The 18,554-nt window shown below is 42.3% G+C and overlaps 2 protein-coding genes and 1 non-coding gene across 3 annotated transcripts in view; 1 reads left to right on the top strand and 2 right to left on the bottom strand.

Moving 5' to 3' along the window:
* The window catches only part of zdhhc8b (zinc finger DHHC-type palmitoyltransferase 8b), a 64,851-nt gene extending 51,976 nt beyond the window's left edge, over nt 1–12,875 (top strand). Inside the window, exons 3-11 of the mRNA XM_053421213.1 lie at nt 1,089–1,246; nt 2,415–2,587; nt 3,161–3,263; nt 3,774–3,865; nt 5,530–5,662; nt 6,947–7,052; nt 8,076–8,182; nt 8,300–9,366; nt 9,847–12,875. Coding sequence (XP_053277188.1) covers nt 1,089–1,246; nt 2,415–2,587; nt 3,161–3,263; nt 3,774–3,865; nt 5,530–5,662; nt 6,947–7,052; nt 8,076–8,182; nt 8,300–9,366; nt 9,847–9,979 — 2,072 coding nt within the window. The 3' untranslated portion in view covers nt 9,980–12,875. The remainder of the gene's footprint in view (nt 1–1,088; nt 1,247–2,414; nt 2,588–3,160; nt 3,264–3,773; nt 3,866–5,529; nt 5,663–6,946; nt 7,053–8,075; nt 8,183–8,299; nt 9,367–9,846) is intronic.
* A 78-nt stretch (nt 12,876–12,953) lies between these two features.
* Nucleotides 12,954–17,940, bottom strand: ranbp1 (RAN binding protein 1). Its single transcript, XM_053421215.1, has 6 exons — nt 17,801–17,940; nt 16,313–16,446; nt 16,020–16,177; nt 15,498–15,626; nt 15,274–15,342; nt 12,954–14,158 (listed from the first exon to the last, which is right to left on the bottom strand). The coding sequence occupies exons 1-6, from the start codon at nt 17,813–17,815 to the stop codon at nt 13,992–13,994; spliced, it is 672 nt and encodes a 223-aa protein (XP_053277190.1). The 5' UTR covers nt 17,816–17,940; the 3' UTR covers nt 12,954–13,991.
* LOC128439078 (small nucleolar RNA SNORA77) lies at nt 14,328–14,458 on the bottom strand. The gene has a single exon (XR_008338424.1). It is a non-coding gene; the product is annotated as a small nucleolar RNA SNORA77 (small nucleolar RNA).
* Nucleotides 17,941–18,554: the final 614 nt, after the last annotated feature.

Genomic DNA, 18,554 nt, shown 5'->3' with positions numbered 1-18,554 from the left:
ACCTGGATCACCCTGCAGTTATTATGGCTCGGTGAAATGATTTTTCTTCTCGGGTCGGAGAATGTGCCCTTTGATCAGCAGAAGACATATTTTATTTTTCCACAGCAGCCCCAAACCAAAAAGCTCTCAGAGGCACAGAGTGCAAAGCCTCACGTAAACACTTTGATTGAATGCAGCGACGCACCAAGGACAACAGAAATGCTTGTACACTCAAGCTGTAGTTTAGATGTGAGGGGATCCCTTACAGGTTTAGGTCCGATAAAGCAAGGCATGAACTATGTCGGGGTTAGAGGTTCAATTCCCATAAAAGAAAAAACACTTCATTCTTTTGAGTAGTGCAGTGCCTCTTTTTAAACAGCCAGTTTGATTGGCCCATTGTAATGGACCCCTTAAAAATACACATGCCGACTACAGACAGATTTCAGCAATGTACCGGTGGTATAAATTAGACTCTTAAACGTACACAGTATGATTTTTATTGGCAGAGTGGCGTTGTCCCTGTAGGTTATCTGATTCAAGATTCAAGATTTTTATTATCAAATGCACAACATTAAGCAGTCGCTGGCAGTGAAATGCTTGAGTCACAGGCTCTCTTCTAGCAATAGAACATAGAAGAAGTCATGTTCAACTTGGCCTGTAGACTGCAGAGAGGGTGTGCACACGGCAGCGCCCCGACTACTTCCAATTTATTCTAAGATTATTGATATGTGTCCAAATCGTACACCAAATCTTACACTAAACTTCCCTGGGCCCTTAACAATACATATGCCCCACAAGAGATTTTTGGAATTATTACATAGACGTGTGAATATTTATGAAAGAAAAGCAAGCAGCTTATGTTGCCCACCAGTCAAAGTGTTTTCTCATTAATCTGCCTTTATGTTAAAAGCAGAATGAATAGTTCATATCTATACAAATCTCTTTGTGTTTGCTGCCTCTGCACACAGCTTACAGTACAGCTCCCCAGTTGCCTCTGTCAAGCTGAATCAAAACCATTTATTTTTACTGTGTGTGTGTACTATGACACACGCCACCATATGCATCTGTGCTCTAATGTGAATGTGCGCGCTCTATTCTCTTCTCCACAGCCGACGAGGACGAGGACAAGGATGATGACTTCAGGGCACCGCTCTACAAGAACGTGGAGATCAAGGGCATCCAGGTCCGGATGAAGTGGTGCGCCACCTGTCACTTCTACAGGCCGCCTCGGTGCTCCCACTGCAGCGTCTGTGACAACTGTGTGGAGGTGTGTGAATACTTAATGTACAAACAGAGAACAATGTATATTCAGAGATTATGCAGGCAGCAACATCTAAATATGTATAAGGTTAGAATGATAGTTTTTTTTGTCAGTAATCTGATGTTGTCCTTTTAGCTTGGATGTATTTTTAAGTATATTGCCACTTGAATTTACTTAGAGGATTAAAGCTGAGACTAACACTGAATATATATGTGGTATAAATATTCATAAAAATTTCCCCAAAAAAATTTGTGCAAGAATTCTTAATTATTAAAGATCATAATTGTTGTCAGTTTTAATCGTAAAATAGTATTATTAGTACTGGCTTTTAAATCCACTTTTAGGTCTTAAAACTACACATATGGTATGATGTGGAAATATAAAGGTTGCTTAGTCCCTTGAAAGGTGCTATATAGATGTAAGTTATTATTACAATTATTAATACTTTGTGGAGTCTAAGGTTTATTATGGAAAATTTGTTGACTTCAATCAAGAAATGTAACTAGTGTCTTATCATTGATTGGAGATCATGCATAGGTCAAAATGTATTAAACATTTACAATCAAATTTAAAGGCCCAATTAAAACTGTAGATCACATAACTGACTACGGTGGAACTCAGTAGACCGGATACCTCCGCCAAGGACAAACAGACCCCTTAAATCCAATCAAGCTGCACTAAATTTTACACACTCATAAATATCAGTCCCCTTAATAGTCCAGATTTTTCTCATCCAGATCCATCTCTGGAAAAACATTGAAAAACGCGACGTTAAAGAAAGTTAAAAAATAAAATGCTGCATCCACATCAAAATTGTATTCTGTTCCTTGACACATACGACATCCTATAACCAAGTTTAGTGGTTATCCATCAAGTAGGTTTTGCTAAATCTCGCTGACTAACAAACAGATGCATGGAAACCCAATTTCCCTGGTGGAGAATAAAACACAAAACTCTGTTACAGTTCTGAATTACCCATCAAGATGTAGCTCTTATTCTGCGGTCAGTTATTATTGGAGATGTAGGTTGAATATTTCATTGAACCAATTCAACCAAGAACACCTTGTTGACATCAGTTGAGTTATTTTACCAGTGTATAGGAGATTATGCGTAGGTCAAATCTAAAAGTTCAGTTGTATATACTAGAAGTGTAACTCTCTCTCTCCCTCCTCAGGACTTTGACCACCACTGTCCCTGGGTGAACAACTGCATCGGACGGAGAAACTACCGATACTTCTTCCTCTTCCTGCTCTCTCTCACCATCCACATGGTTGGAATTTTTTCTTTCGGCCTCATCTTTGTCCTTCACCACAGAGAGAGGCTGGGAACGCTGCACACCACCGTCACGTATCCTTTCACTGATAACACCCACTTCTTCTCATAAAGGGACAATCTGGTCAGTATTCAAAGGAGACATATGATGCTTCTTCAGTTTTATTGTCCTCTATAGTTCGCATTCATGTGACATAACAATGCCCCACATTTGCATAATGGCGAGCAGCTTAGCCCCTGAACAAAGCCATGGGCCTGATTTCTCTTGCACGCAGTGGAAGCAGTTGACCAATCACAACAGAGTGGGACAGCTGGCCAATCAGAGCAGCCCAGACCTCATCAGAAGGCGGGTCCTTCAAAAGACAGGAGCTAAAACAAAGTGTTTCAGTGAGAGGAGCTGCAGTAATTGACAATATGAGGACAGTGATGCGTTTTCTGAATATTAGAACATTTAAACCTTTTCGATTAATAACCCAAATTTTAATTATGAACCTGAATATAAGCATAATATGTTTCCCCTTCGTTTTCCAGAGTAATGTTAGAAGCATAAAGCTGATGCCAGATGCTATGGGTTATTCTTACAGCACATCTATTCATGTCCTTGAGACCACAACTGCTGTTGTTGCTGCCCTTGACCTTTGTGTCCAGTATGGTGGTGATGGGTATAGCGGGGCTTTTCTTCATTCCAGTTATGGGGCTCACAGGCTTCCATATGGTGCTCGTGGCGCGAGGTCGAACAACCAATGAACAGGTGAGGCAACAATGGCACAGGAGCTGCTGCAATGCTTGTTCTGAGACACACACAACACACACACACACACACACACACACACACAAGTAACATTTATTCGACTGTAATCTAGGAATGTGATCAGAGCTTCTTCTCATTCATACAGATCCCAACTTTTACACCTGGAGCTGCCTCAATACATATGTTCTTGCTTTAGGGCACCTTTGAAATATTTGGAGAATCTTGAGAATCAGTGTAAACCTAATTTCTCTGTTTCCAGCTGCACATGCTGTGGAATAATGCAGTTCAATTATCCTGTGTGCGAGAAGTAAATGTGCCATGTTAAGGACAGTAAACACAGATGCAGTCAAATGAGTAACACAAATGCTAATGACCAGCACAAAGAACCCCACACACACTTATTATGAGTCACCTGTTTTATATTCAAGCACTGGAGCCCTGAAACCTGAATATGTGTGTGTGTGTGTGTGTGTGTGTGTGTGTGTGTGTGCGTTTGACTCCTCTCCTCAGGTGACTGGAAAGTTTCGTGGAGGAGTGAATCCCTTCACCAGGGGTTGCTGTGGCAATGTGGAGTATGTCTTATGTAGTCCGCTGGCACCGAGGTGAGCTGCTCTACTATGCTGCCTGTTTGTGTGTGTGTGTGTGTGTGTGTTTGTGTGTGTGTGTGTAGAAAGATGCTTTTCAGGGATGATTGATGAATAAATGGTTTTGTCTTTCTGCTTTGTTATCTACATACATTGAGAGACTGTGTATGTTTGTGAGCATGTGTGTGTGTGTGTGTGTGGTTTTGCACACGTCTCTGCAAGTCAATGCGGATCAGGGCCCATGACATCCATGCACAGCTCTAGTGCAGTATCATGTAACTGCAGTGAGATGTCGATTCACCCTGTGTGTGTGTTTGTGTGTGTATGAGTGTATTCCCATACTCTGAGGTGCTTGTGGGGGTTTGTATCCAGTTCTGCCTGAAAGCAACAAGGAACCCTGGGGAAAGGCAGACGGCTAAGAGAATTGATTCAGAGTGTAGAGTTAATGGGACACCGAGCGCAGAGCTTCTCACTGTGCTTTTTACACACACACATACACATGCAGCATGGCAACCCAGAACACCAGTTTTATATCCTATTGGGACAAGTCCCCTCCAGTAAAAATCTACAGTGTGACTGCAAAGAGACGGCAGCAGGTGGGGGTGAAACGCTGGGTTACCAGCTTCTGCCTTCAGGTTGTTTCACTGTCTCCGATGGAGGGTGTTACATTTACTGGACCAATGACATGACTGATCAGAACGGTCTTTAAAATCTGACCAAATCCTGCACATTCATTCTGTAGCATGGATGTTTTTAATGTAGGAGATTGATAACTTTCCTCCCCGAGTTCCCACGCTAACCATTAAACATTAAAAGAACTCGATAAATTATGAAGGAAGCCTTAAGGATCCACTTAAATACAGATTTCAGAAGTTGCAGGAATACTTGTTTTGAAAAAACCAGAGGGGAGGATGCAGATATACAATTCATAGCGTATAATCAGTGTACTCTGAAGGCCATCATGTGTTGAAAGTGCAGTACAGAGTTCAGTATGTGAAATAAGACAGTAGTGAAATAACAGGTTGCTGTTTATATGTGACTAACCATGTTTTCTTTATGGATTTAAATGACTCAGTAGCACATAACTAGTTTCATATATAAGGTTATATAATGTGCAGTCTTGTGTATTAATTTGTGAGAATGACTTGTGTATCTCACAATGTTGAAAATGAAGATGAAATGATCATTCACTGTATATAAGGATGGAAGTTTCCTGCCACCCAAAATACCCTAGATGCCAATGCTGCCATCTTGCCCCAATGTAGTTTGACTTTTTAGTCTGGTTCATGTCCTATCCTCTAACCAGGAAGTGGGGTTTCTGACTTACAGGGGGCAATCAAGACACGTTGGCTTCACCATCAGAGAGCAGTCATATCCATCTTGACACACAGTGTATGATATTGATGATGTTACATTATTGACTAAGCCCTTTTAAAGAAACTCAATTTAGTTTGCAGCAATGGTTTTACTTTACTTAAGCTAGGGAGACAATGCTGTTGTCCCCCTTTGGATCTGTGGTGGGAACTTTGATGTGAAGTACAATGTGTTACTGAGATGCAAACTTCTCATCCTGGCTTCTACCGATGTGGATCATCCCCTAATATCTAATGGCGATGCTGACAGACTATGCTGAAAACTGAACCCTGCCGATGTTGCCTGACACGTGTGATCTCCAAACACAGGTACACGCTGGACCCCAGAAAAAAGCCCCACATCAAAGTCCAGCCCCCGTTCATCAGACCAGATCTCTCAGACCGGCAGGTAACCATTATGGTCAGTGACAACGGCATCCGCAGCACCATCGTCAGCTCCAAGGTGAGTTCTTTCCCTGTTATCCTATCATCCAGCTCCCATTCAGTACTTTATCTCAGCTGATGTTAACCATTTCTTTCATGCAGCCTCATACTCAGTGCAGCAGGATGAGAGGATGTAGTAGCTAAATGAGGTCAGATATATGGAGAGTAGAATATTAATAGATACCTAACTTCAAACCAAGTGACTCACAGTAGGTGAGATATCGATTTCATACCCCATGTTTATATGTGTGAATCTAAAGTCTCTTAAAACTGTGTTTAAACGGTAAAGGAGTTGTTTTGTGATTTTAAAGGCAAATGTACATTAGTAACCATTTTCTAGTATGCCTGATGCTCAAGAAGGATTTTGTAACTTCTCAATATGTTTCAATTTGTGCCATTTAGTGTTAAAAATCAATTCTCGATGTTGGGAGTAAATGTTCCACCACACTCAACTTATCAGCCTGAAGCACAAAGTGGGGCTGCAGTTAAGAACAGCATCCCGTTCCCCTTCAAGAGTGGAACCCTACAGGTCAAATTATTTTCTGGTGTGAAAGTTTGTTCAGGGGAAGTTTTTTCTGTAAACTGCGAGATAGATTAAGTGAACATTTTGCAAAACTCAACTTAAAATTCCCTGTAACCTAAAGGGAGAGTCCACTGATTTCATACATCAAAGTCTGTTTACAGGTCTTGGGGAGGAAAAAATCGAATATGTATAAACACCCCCCCCAGAAGGAGCTGTGTGGCAGAAGTCTGATAAACTGCCTCTGCAAGTTTTCAAATGAAAAACATCTGGGGCTTTAGAGATAGAATGGAGTGAGACCTCTTTCGTCTGCTAACTGTCTCTACATGAGGCTAACGGGTGGCATAACCCAACCAAATCTCTCTGGCAGAGATCTAGTTGCGTCGTGGGTAATGTAGACACTTAGTTTTCAGAAGAAAGAAAAATAAGTGAAAACGGTTTTGTCTGAAATCACTCATCATTCACTGTATACTTCGTTTGCCATTATGTAGTGTTGTACAAATGTTGTCTGACTGGAGATCTGGAAGTTAAAAGTCAGCGGACTGCTCCTTTAAGATAGAAAAATGGAAAAATAATTGTTGTCCCTATTCTGTCACCATTCCCACTCTATTAACCAGTAGAAATCATCCATTTAAACTCAAGCAGCTCCCTAATGAAGCTTTGCTACCATACCGCCTCCTGTGAGAGTTGTGTTGGCACATCACTAACACCAACACATTCTCTTCTCCATTTCATCTGCTGCTGTTCTGGATGCTTTTAACACCCTGCCCCTCCTCCCTGCAGTCCAAAAGCAGCCTGGACGGCCTGGATGAAAAAGAAACCCAGCCACCGCTGCCGCCCAAAGCCGACCGGTACAACCAGCTGAAAGGCCAGATGATCTCCAGTGAAGGTACCAAACTAAAGGAGAACAGGAGTCATTATCAATCTCATTTGTCTTTCCTGCAGCAAAGGACAAATCCCTTAACTCCCCATTGTAGATCACAAGTGCCCAATGTGCCACTTGGAGCTGGTTTAGCCTGATTAATGCTCGTCCCAGTGGCTGGTCCATGGCCCTTTTTTATGCCAGGCCACAGAGCAGGCGTGATTTGCAGCGAGCAGGAAAATCCCATTTACTGAATCAGCATCAGATTTGTGTTTTGATGGAGTCATTTCAGACTGAATCATTGCAACATGAATCACCGCCTCTTTTTTTCTGTGGTGGTGTGCAGCATTGGCACTCTGCCAAGCGGAGGAGTGGGAGAGGAAGATGGTCTAGAACCAGTGGGAATGAATCTGTGTAAAATAGAAACAGTGATGGGTCTGGTTATGGGGGTAGTTTTACAGATGGTGGTAGTTTTACAGTTGTAACACATATTGTCTATATGTTGTTGCATTCAACAGTATGAAGTGTCAGTAATATATATATTGCAAGGTTTCCTCCAGAGGACCTCCTGTGTCATGGTGCATTATGTCAGGGAGTGAACACTCCCTGCTCTTTTATAGAGCAGTAGTGCAGCCTGGTGGAACGTTTAAGGACTGCAGTTGGTCTAAATGGATGGTCTAAAGCAATTTAGATGACTCACTGCTTGTGGATGTAAGAGTTTCTTGCCTCCCTTAGATACATTTAGCAACTAGAAGCTCAGAAGTGCCTTTGGGCTTTTGGGCTTTGCTCAGATAGTTCAGGGATGGACAGTGGCAGTTTCGGGACTTGAACTCGCTATAGATCAATTACAGAATGGACTCTTATGGTCTGGCTGCCCAGCAACTCCAATTCATTTCCATTTTGAGGAACGGTGAGGATGTGGGTTTTAAGATCTGTCCCTCCAGCCTCTTTACTCTTTTCATGGCATTCAGCTCTAAACCTCTACAGTGCCATTTCTGTTATCTTTATTACAGCGTTAACTCTGGTTTCCCTTCTCTGTGTGTTTTGCAGAGAGTTCTCTTTCTGGTAAAACCCATCCGTCCACTCCAGCCATGTACAGATACAGGCCGTCCTTCGGCACCATGCCGAAAGTCCACTACCACGCTGCTGGCGAGAAGGTAAGACTTATGATACTGTGATAAGTAGCTTCTGCTTCAGCCAGAGGTTGTGGTGCAAAAGGTTTACTGGCAGCGATTATAGACACTGACTTAATGTACATTCTGTTTGCTCCTCAGATTGTCATGCCAGATGATCAGAAGACCTCAGCCATCTTGGAAGAGGGTGTCCGTGGTCACGACTACCGATCCGAGCCAAACCTCGACCTGCCTGAGTACACCAACACTCCCCTCCACCGCACCTTCCAGTCCTCTCCCCTCCAGCTGGACTCCGACCCCATCAACTCCCGCTCTCTCAGCCTGAAGCAAGGTCATCCCCGGCCGCAGAAGGGCCAGCTCCCGGCCCTGCAGCCGCACACGGTCACATCCACCCCCTACAAGAGTGTCTTCTCACCCAACACACTCTCCAACCGTAACGGCAGTCTGTCCTACGACAGCCTGCTCAACCCCAGCATCTCCCCAGCCGCTGCTAGTGAATGCATGGCCCATCGTGGTATGCCCTCCATGGGGTTCCACTCGCCCTACCTGCCCACCAAAATGTGCCACATCCGGGAACCTGAATTGCAGAGGCAGCAGGTTGCCCCTGCCTACAGTCCAGTAATGGCACCCAGAAGGGTGGGCAGGCAATCACCTCACCCAAGGGACAGGGACCCATCCCCTGTGCGCTATGATAACCTCTCCCAGACCATCATGGCCTCCATCCAGGAGCGAAAGGAGACAGAGGAGAGGGAGAAGCGGCAGATGCTGCATGGGCGCTCCCAGACTCACATCTATGCGCAGGACTCTGTTGTGTTTGATGGGGGCTATGGTCTATCCCACAACGTTTGCTATCCAGATGGTCCCCGTGGCCCCAGCTCCAGGGGCCCAACACCCCCAGCCTATGGAGGCTCCAGGGACAACCTGATGGGGGTCGGGCTGTTGAGCTATGGCCAGCGAACCCCTGTGCTGCGCCACGCTGGCTCCACGCTGGGCCGCGCCCCTAGGACTTCCTCCACCTCCCTGCACAATGATCACAGTAGCACCAACAGCAGCCAGAGCAGGGCCACTGGCTCTGAGGGCCTCTATCGCTCCCCGGCTCACCAGCCCCACTCCCCTGCCATGCCCCGATCTCCCTCCTACGCTCATCAGAAATACAACTTCATCAGTGCCCATGAGAGGAGTGACTCCCCTCGTCTGGGGGGCCCAAGGTATGAATCCTAACGGCTGCATGCAGTGTACTGAGCCAATAGTGACTTGTGGGCATTAAATGTATTCCCTCTGGCGAACCAGCTCCCCCTGCTGGATACAGCCAGCTACTCATGGGTACTAGTGGACTAATCCTAACTGAGGCATTGTGTAGCATTTGTTATTGTGTATGTACAACATGTTATTTATTCGTGAGTTCAGTCAGATAATTTTTGTAATATTTCACAAATGTCTGATGAATAAAATTGTGTGACTCCTCATTTCTTTTTCTTTTGCATGCTTTCACCCTCTGGTCTAACATTTGCACGCCTTGCCTCACTATCAAGTAAAATCTCAAGTAATCCTTCATACTGTCATTCTGTTGTTTGTAACTCCTCACTTTTAATCTGCATGTTGTCACCTTCATTCTCTGGGTTGGTGTTAAAATGTCCATTGCTCTTTGTGCCATTGGTAATTTTCTCTCTTCTTCTATTTCCATTCAGAGAGGCCATGAAAGTTAACGGGCAGATGGACTGCCACCCCGGTACCCAGGGTGCCAACCTCAGCCCCAGTCGCCACAGTAACGTCAAAAAGGTGACAGGCGTAGGGGGCACCACGTACGAGATATCAGTGTGAGCATGGACCCCACATCCTCCTCCGACCCAAACAACAGCCACTCTGTCACAAAGAGATACTCCTTCTCTGTTACTTTTGTGTCTTGCTAACGGCCAGTCAGGGGCACACAGCGCTCTGTGGTTGTGGAGATATTGTCCAATCAGAGGACCTGTCTGCTCTTGTGTAGGTCTGTCTGGCCAAAATGCCTGTGTGTGTGTGTGTGTGTGTGTGTGAGTACCCGAGGGATGGATCATCAGTGGATCCTGCTGCAGTCTGTGCTGTATGTCCAAGGAGTGGTGTCATTACATGTTTGTGGCTCGTCACCTTCGTCGTGAGAGTGGACCGTCCAATGAGGTTGTCAATGTTATAACCGTTGTCTCTCAGATGAAGCATACGTGCAACAAACAAATCAATAAAACACTGACCACCTCAACACGGCCCGCTGTGAGAGGAGACTTCACGTCAACTCACCTCAAGAAGCCAAGGTGCTTCACGTTAACCTGTACTGTTCAAGTCATCTTCAGCTCAAGCGGTGGCGTTGTGCAGCTTTGAGGACGGATGAGATAGATTAACGAGAGATTGTGAGAAAGTATTTTTAGATCATGTCTGGTGGCTACGCTCCAAATTCACTGAGAAAGGTTTCCTTCAGCTGCAACTTCCATCTTTGTGCAATTCTCTCAGGAATGAATGCAAGCAGCAGAGAGGATGGAATATGATGTTACGTTCGTGAATCATGAATGTCTTTTTCTTTGTCTCAGTCCAGAGCAGATATTGATCCCTCTTTAGGTGCAGTACATCATGGGGGGCTTCTATTAGTTTCAGTGAGGTTGGTAGGTGAGATCAACATGACACTAGGGCCAGGAAGATGTTCAGTGACGTCCAAACGTCTGAGACCACTTCCCCAAAGCTGTACAAGACGTTTGGATGCAACTGTATGTTTTCTTCATCCAGTTCAGAATGAGTCCAGCCTTACACAAACAAAGCCGCATCTTCGCTATTACATGTGTTGCGTAAAAAAATAAAGAAAATAGTTTAGTATAAATGTTTGTGTTATTATAACCATGGGATTTGGAAGGGTGAAGAAAAACAAGCCATTGTCCCATGTGGTAAACTAGAGATAACTGGTCACCCATTCAATATTTTTTAGTTTTTTTTAATTGGTTTGTTTCATTTTTATATACCCAACCTTGAAAAAAAAAACAGTTTGATACATCTTTTTATACAGATACTTAAGCCTGGAATGGATGTTTTATTTTGAGTGGAGTTTTTTGTTGATAAATTATATATATAATTATATATATATACAGTTAATAAATGAGATCATGAATAATGGGTAAAAATCAATGAAATAAAACAATATAGATTGTTATAACTTGCAGTGTAAAAAGTATATATGATGAATTGTAATAAGCTATGTGATGCTGAGGTGTAAATGATCTTTGACTCGTATGTGTTGTGGACAAGTCGAGGATTGGGCTCTGAGTAAAGGCAGATCGAGACATCAGTGCCAAAAGTGGCAATGAACCACCTCAACTTCTCAAAGACGGCAAACAGGCGACATCACAACTTTGTGCAGCAGCTGTCTGGTACAGCTTCCATCCACTCAGAGTTCAAATGGAACTTGCTCTTTTTTGGCTTCCTGCTGTTATTCAGTCTCATCACATGATTTCCTTTTGACCATTAAAAATGAACTGATAAGTGGCAGGTTTTTATTTATGTTTTGCATCAACAGAATATATCAACACGTAGAGCAGTAGATTTAGTCCAGCTATGTTTGCATTGAGAATAAACCATTGTTGCCTTTTGAGAGGAAAAACTGTTTCATAAATCATGAAATATAAGTGGTTGACACACTATTGTACACGTACAATGAATTATTAGGTTTGTACTTGAGACAACAAATGGCAGAAGTGACACAAATCAGACTGAGTACATTTGATGTTAGAAAGTTCTGGAAGAACAGCTAATGTTCAAAGGGATTCGTGATCTAGGTTTAAGGAGAAGTCCAGTATTTTCCAATTTGGGCTCTTTGTTTTTAAATTTGGATGTCCTGGACTGTCCCAGTTGCCCCATTGCATTAGAATGTAGCCACTGCTGCCGTGTCACGACTGCCAGAAGGGAGATGATCTACTGGACCCATTACAAAAGTTTTTACAAGTACCATTAATTTACACACCCATATTTATAAACAGGGCCAAGATTGAGGGGGAAAGCAGAAAACAGAATTCCCCTAACCCTAAATTATTATTATTCCCATTTCTTATGCTAGGTTTAGTTTCTGCAGACATCAGTGTTAAGAGCAGTGAGGTGGTAGTCTTGCTTTCTGACGAAGTTGGATGTTTGAAAACTCGCAAGTCACAACTATCTGACCTGTGCGGTCTCACCCAGCTGCCTTACCACCAATACAGTAATGTGAGAGGACACATGACACTGTTCATGTGTTAGAAAGTGGTTTCTGTTCTAAGGCTGTGGTACACAGGGCTATAACATGTGACCAATCTGATGAGCTTCAAATATAACAGCTAACAGCAGCATCTTGATATATCTGAATGGACCGTTAGCTGCTGCGTTGCCTGAACAGACCTCCTCACCCCGATTCCCCTCCCCCCCGCCCAGTTTGACCACATATCAAAATACTGTCGATGTCATTCCTCTTTAAGATGACTGCCATTAGTCCAATGTTCTTGTTTTAGGGATGGACATCACTGCAGGTCAGGGACCATTCCTGACAGTCTGCAATGAATCTGTTCCATCAGCCATGAGCTGATGTTTTCGGAAACTCAAATAGAATTTAAAGATGTATTAAAAATATAGAATATACTATAAATGTACATGCGTTCCTATTTTTGTGAAGAGGAAATATTTCCCAATGACCTGAGCAAATTAAATAAAGTTTTCATCTCTGACTGAATAAGATCCTTGTGAATTAAAATTATTTGATTTTATTTTAGCTACCCCAGGAAACAAGTATTTTTTTTAGGAATGCATTTGAACGTGGTGTTTGACAGCTTTTATTCGAAGGTGGAGGAAACATTTCAAATCATTTGAGTGCAAATGAAAAGCAACATTTCATCCATAAACATGTATTTACAGATGCACTGGCACTTGGATGCACTTTAAGAGGCAAGGTTAAGAACTTAATTAGTGGAACGAAAAGGAGAGGGTGGTGAGCACACTGATCTGAGAGGGCACACTCTGTTACATATACTCTACATGCTTCAAACCTTGGGAATGTTATGATCTAAATGATACACCGTTTCCTGGTGTGGAACTTAAGTTGTAGCATAGCTGCACCAAACTCTGGTGAATCGTTCACTTAGACTTAATGGTTTAAAACAAAAAAGGGAAAGAAATAAAAAGCTGAGCTAAGTGCATCTGATCTGTCAGTCAGCTATCAGTGGACACTGATGTGCAGCTCGCATCTGATGCCCTTCAACTGTGTGGAAGGGATTCCTCCTCTAGTCAGTTCCTGACAAACTGATTCAGGGAGGAACTGAGAGCTATTTTCTACAAGACAATCGCTGAGAAGTCTTCATCTTACTTGCTGTAGCTAACAGTGGAAGCATGGACAGTGGGCAAGAAGTGCCCACTGGGATGAATCATGGGATCTCCACAATGCCTGGTCCCTGACCCTGTGCTGCTTACAAGCAGGCTACATTATCGCCTCCCTCCTTAAAACAAACCGCTTCAGAATAACTAAACAAAAAATACCCCAATGTGGGAATTATCACTATCACAAGCCTCTTTTCACAGTTTGTCAATGTAATATTGAACTGTAGATGACAAGAATGGAAAGTGTGGCATTCCACGGTGCAAAGAGGGGAAGAGATGAGGGAAAGGGCGTCTTTTTTTCATAAATTCTCTTGTATTTTTTCCTCTCCAGTGGCATCAAGGACTTGTGATCTTGAGGCAAAACAGAATAAAAAAAAATACTAATAATATGCAAGTTTCCAAATTCAGTTCAGTTAGAGTCTATTGTAGAAAAAGAGGAAAAACTGATAAGTTGAAGATCAGCAAAGCAAGTTCTTGGTTCTCAATTCTTCTCCTCAGCCTTGACCTCCTTTTTCTCATCTTCCTTTTTCTCATCTTCTTTCTTCTCAGTCTCCTTTTTGTCTCCTTTCTTCTTGTCTTCTGGTGACTTCTCCTTTACCGAGAGCTCCTCCAGCTTCTCTGCCACCTTGTTTGCGCTATCGGAGTTACCTGTGGTAAAACAGTGAATTGAGTGAAGAGCTAGAAAATTTGAACACAGGTCAGTTGCACACCTTCAACTCGCCTGATATTTTGCATTTCAACTCATTGTCTTAAGAAAACATCTGCACCCAGATTTAAAAAAAAAAAAAAAATAGTATTCAGCTGTGAAAATCTGAATTGTATTGTAGCAGAACAAACATACACCAGCCTTTTAGTAAAAACCAGTGAACTGTTTGATTCTGCATGTTCATGTAGCAGTCAGCAAAAGTTCTAGGCTGGAGAAAGCAGCAAAGAACAGAGTGAGTCTGCATAGGCTAGTCACGAAAGTGTCATGCAAGATTAAATGTTTAACTTAAAACAGGCCACTATAGACATTACTCAATCATGAGAACAGCTGTTAACTACAAGCCCGGAAAATTGTAGATTGTGGCACGTTACAACACCCAGTGGCATAGATAAAAAATAAAAAATAAACTAATTACTGAGAAGGCATTGAAATCTCACTCGTTACTTAAGAGGCCAACAGTCGTTTTGATGATGAGAATTTAATCAAAGAATCTCTGAGCTCTGATGTGCAAAGGCCATGTCATATGATCACTTCATACACAGAACCATCATCATCCTGGAGGAGACCACTCTCGTTAGGATAGAAACATTTTACTAAGATCGTAACTCTGAAGATCTTTGTATTGATCAGTTGTGAACCTTCCCTCTAAGGGGAAGAGAGGAAACGTGATTACATCCGGCATTAACGTCCTTACACTCAAGAGGAAGAGCTGGACTTTTGTTTTCCAAAAAGACCATGGTCATCAAAAGTACGCTATCAACCGCTATTTACGATCATATTTAATGACGTCTTTTCCATTTAAATGCAGATGTCTTTAAATCGGTTTCTATGGAATCGGGCCAGTTAAGCTTATCTCATCTGGGTCACAAGCCTCTTTCAAAGTCTTGCCAAATCAGAATTACCAGGTCTGCTTTAAATGTCTGAATGTAAATTGCTTTTGAACTCTACATTACATGCGTGTATCTGGATTGATTACTTTTTTACATTATTCAAATTTTTCCTTGGTCTTCAGTCTGGACCTTGTTAGAAAAATTCCTAACATTTGTGTTTGACTTACCTGATTCCTCTAGATTTTTTCTGACCTCATCCTTGCACTCATCAAACTTCACTCTGAACTTTTGAGCATCTGAAAAGAGATCAGAGTTAATTAATTATAAGCAGCAATATCGCAATTTCCCAAAGTTAACATGTCTGTTTGTAGTGTGATCAAGAGAATCTAAATTATACACAATTTGGGAAACTTCCTGACTGTTAAATTGAATTTACATGTATAGTACTTACTTTCTGCATTTAAAAAGCGTATTGCCAGGAGTTCAGGTTTAGGGCATTCGTCAGCATAATCTGCTGGTGTGTTCCACACCCATGCCCTGTCACTGCCAGCGTTAGGCTTCAGATCCATCACAGGTATGACTGCAGCTCAAAAGGAGAACATTGTTAATATATATGGTCATATACTTAAGTTTTACATAGCCATTAAATTTTTTGAAAATTGTTATTTGCATATTCTACACATTTCTTGATAAAATAATAAATTTTTATTGCACTCATGTCAGAAATATAAAAATGATGGTGAATGGTGAAAACAGTTGAATTGTAGTGTACAAATAAATTAGCATAACCAACATAATTTGAGTGTTTAAAGTACAAATATACACATACGATTTAAATGCCCTTGTATACCACAATTTAGTGTAGTTTTTTATAAATTCATGCTATTATAGGTGTTAGTTTGTTTCCTTCCTATAAATATTATTCTGAATAATTGAAGTAAAGAATAATAATATATTTGGAGACTCGACTCACTCTGATGATTGGCACAAATCTTCAAGGTCCGGTCTCTCCTCATCAGGAGGCGGATTGTGCCCCTCTCTTTGTGTTTCAGCAGCTTGACGTCACCAGTTCCTCTCTCCTTCCACTCTGGAGGGTCGTTCTCTGAGGCAAAACGATAAAGTTTGGCCCGCCTGAGTAAAAACAAACAGCATAGTTATCTGTGTGGTACTTCAAGTGAAGTAACCAGTATAGCAGTCAGATGCTGGCCAGCTAAATGTGACAAATTACATGCAAAGAAATAAAGGAAGACTATTGAAGCAGCATACATTTTGAAGAGTTCCTCCTCGTCCTCTTCTAATGTTTTCACATCCTGCTCGGGAAGGGAAACGATGGGCTCAAATTGGGGGTCATGGTTAGTGTCCTCTGTACTCTCTGCAGTGGTCTCGGGTTCCTCCTTGTCCTAGAAGGAAAAGCAGGGAATGAGTCAACCCCAGACAAATGAAATCCATGCATCTGCGGTTAAAATGATTAGTCGTGTTGCATGGCACGAGGTCAGAGTGATCTTTAAAAGCTCTGGAACAAAGTGACTGAGCACACATGCTTCAATACAGGGATTTAAGAGCTCATTGGTGAGGTATAGCTTTTGTAAAGGGGGAACTGGACAAACCCTTTGTTGTTCAAATCCGATGAGCCCAGCGTCTTTAATGCTGTTTGTGTTCTCACATGTATCTGTAACACTTCATTTACATTAATGTGGTGAGAACGTGTATTCTTCATAAAATGGTGACAGATACAGACAGTTAACGTTAGAGAGGAGAAGGCCGCTTCAGGACTTGTGACAAAGCATAAAGAAGCGTGTGAATGGAAATAACCACATTAACATAAGACTGAGTGTTTGGGGGGGGATTTTCCTGTTCTTCAAATTTAACGTTATCGGTTACTAACTTAGAGCAAGTGCCGCATACGTTTCTGCAGCTCATCCATCAGATGTTAGCTACATTTAAAGAAAACGCTATCACTTGATGTTATCTTTGACTTCAGTAAAGTTAACAAATAGTTATTCAACTTGGTGTTTCCTGAGTTAACTCATTGTGAAGTTGGCTAGCTCGTGAGCGAGGCCTCTCGCCAGCGGGCTAACATCAAGCTAATGATGGTGCGTCTAGCTCCACGGTGTGTGTTGCTGAGTAGAACCATATTATTTCAGCGTGACATCCTGTGGCATGATATTTGGAGTGTGTGGCACTTCATTCGGTGTGAACCTTGTTGCGGTTAATTGTCAGAATACAGAGTCACGGTCTCCAGCGCCCTGCTAACAAAGCTAGCATTAGCCAACTCTTTTTTAGCAACTGTTGTGCTTGGCAGACAAAGGCAGAGGGGCTAGCTAACCTCGTTGTCTTCGGCCTGTCGGCATCACGAACACTGTGACCTGCTCGGTTTAAAACACCATGAGAGTTCAGACGAATCATCTTAGTGTTGTGTCACTTACCTTCCTCGGTTTACGACAGGAAGCTAATGCTAACATGCTGACTGGCTGCACTACGTCTGAGCGGCTGCCCGTTAAACTCTTGAAGTAAATGATCTAGAAAGTATAAAACCCTCCAGCTGCCGGTTCACAGGATCTGGACACTTTACACCTCACCCACCTGGACACGCGCACATTAGCTTCTCTAGCATCACGACATCGCAGCATTTTCGGCAGGTCTACCCACAGCTAACTTAGACCAATTATAACGATTCAAATACGACGTTTTCCACAAAATGCAGAGTTTACAGCGAACACCGCGCATCAGATGACCCATCATGCGAGCGCTCACCTTCGGGTCCGCCATATTAATGTAGATGTTTGTAGATTGTGGAAGAAGTTCGGGTTGATTCAAATCCCAAACTGGCCGCCGCTTCCCCTCAGATGCTCGCACTTCCTGCTGCAGCTTTCGCGCGCCGATTTTCCTACGTCAGCTCGCGCCCACAGTGTGACGAGCGCGCGCCGCCTCTCTCTGCCAACTGGGACTGCGTCACGGACAAAACAATGTCTACTTTAAAAGACCTAAAATGAAAGCAGATGTCAATTTGATTTGTTAGAGTTACATTTGACTGTTAAAATATCATTACACATTTCAAAGATGAGAGTTCACACTGATTTCAGTATAAACCCGATGATTCTCTATGTGACATTTCCCTTCCATAAATGTAAAATGGTATTTATTCACAACAATAGCTCTAATCTCACAGGATTTATATGTAAATATATATCTAAACAATAAAACAGAAACCAAATTGTCCAAATGTACAATTACATTTTCAATGAACAATAATGCCTTCTTTCTTTTGTCTTCTGTTCTTTAATATATATATATATATATATATATATATATATATGAAACCGCCTGGAACCCAACACTGCGGAAAATTACAAATGAATTAAATGTCCATATTTTACGTGTTACATGTTATCCCTAGTAGCCTAAGTCACATCACAACCCTCTGCCCAGTTTGTTTCCACTTTCCCTTTTGACCCCGCCATTGTATCTTAAAGACAGACACCATTTTAATAAATTCATAATTTATGTA

Source organism: Pleuronectes platessa, chromosome 4 (genome assembly GCF_947347685.1).
Source record: "Pleuronectes platessa chromosome 4, fPlePla1.1, whole genome shotgun sequence".
Taxonomy (NCBI): domain Eukaryota; kingdom Metazoa; phylum Chordata; class Actinopteri; order Pleuronectiformes; family Pleuronectidae; genus Pleuronectes; species Pleuronectes platessa.
Note: the sequence above shows the minus strand (reverse complement) of the source record. Positions and strands in the feature narration are given on the sequence as shown.

Excerpts from the sequence above, each read along its gene's own strand:
- ranbp1 (XM_053421215.1), bottom strand. Across the intron at positions 15,343-15,497 it reads ACGCTTTTTAAATGCAGAAA|ATGCTCAAAAGTTCAGAGTG; the intron begins GTAAGTACTATA and ends ATCTCTTTTCAG. Across the intron at positions 14,159-15,273 it reads AAAAAATCTAGAGGAATCAG|GTAACTCCGATAGCGCAAAC; the intron begins GTAAGTCAAACA and ends GTTTTACCACAG.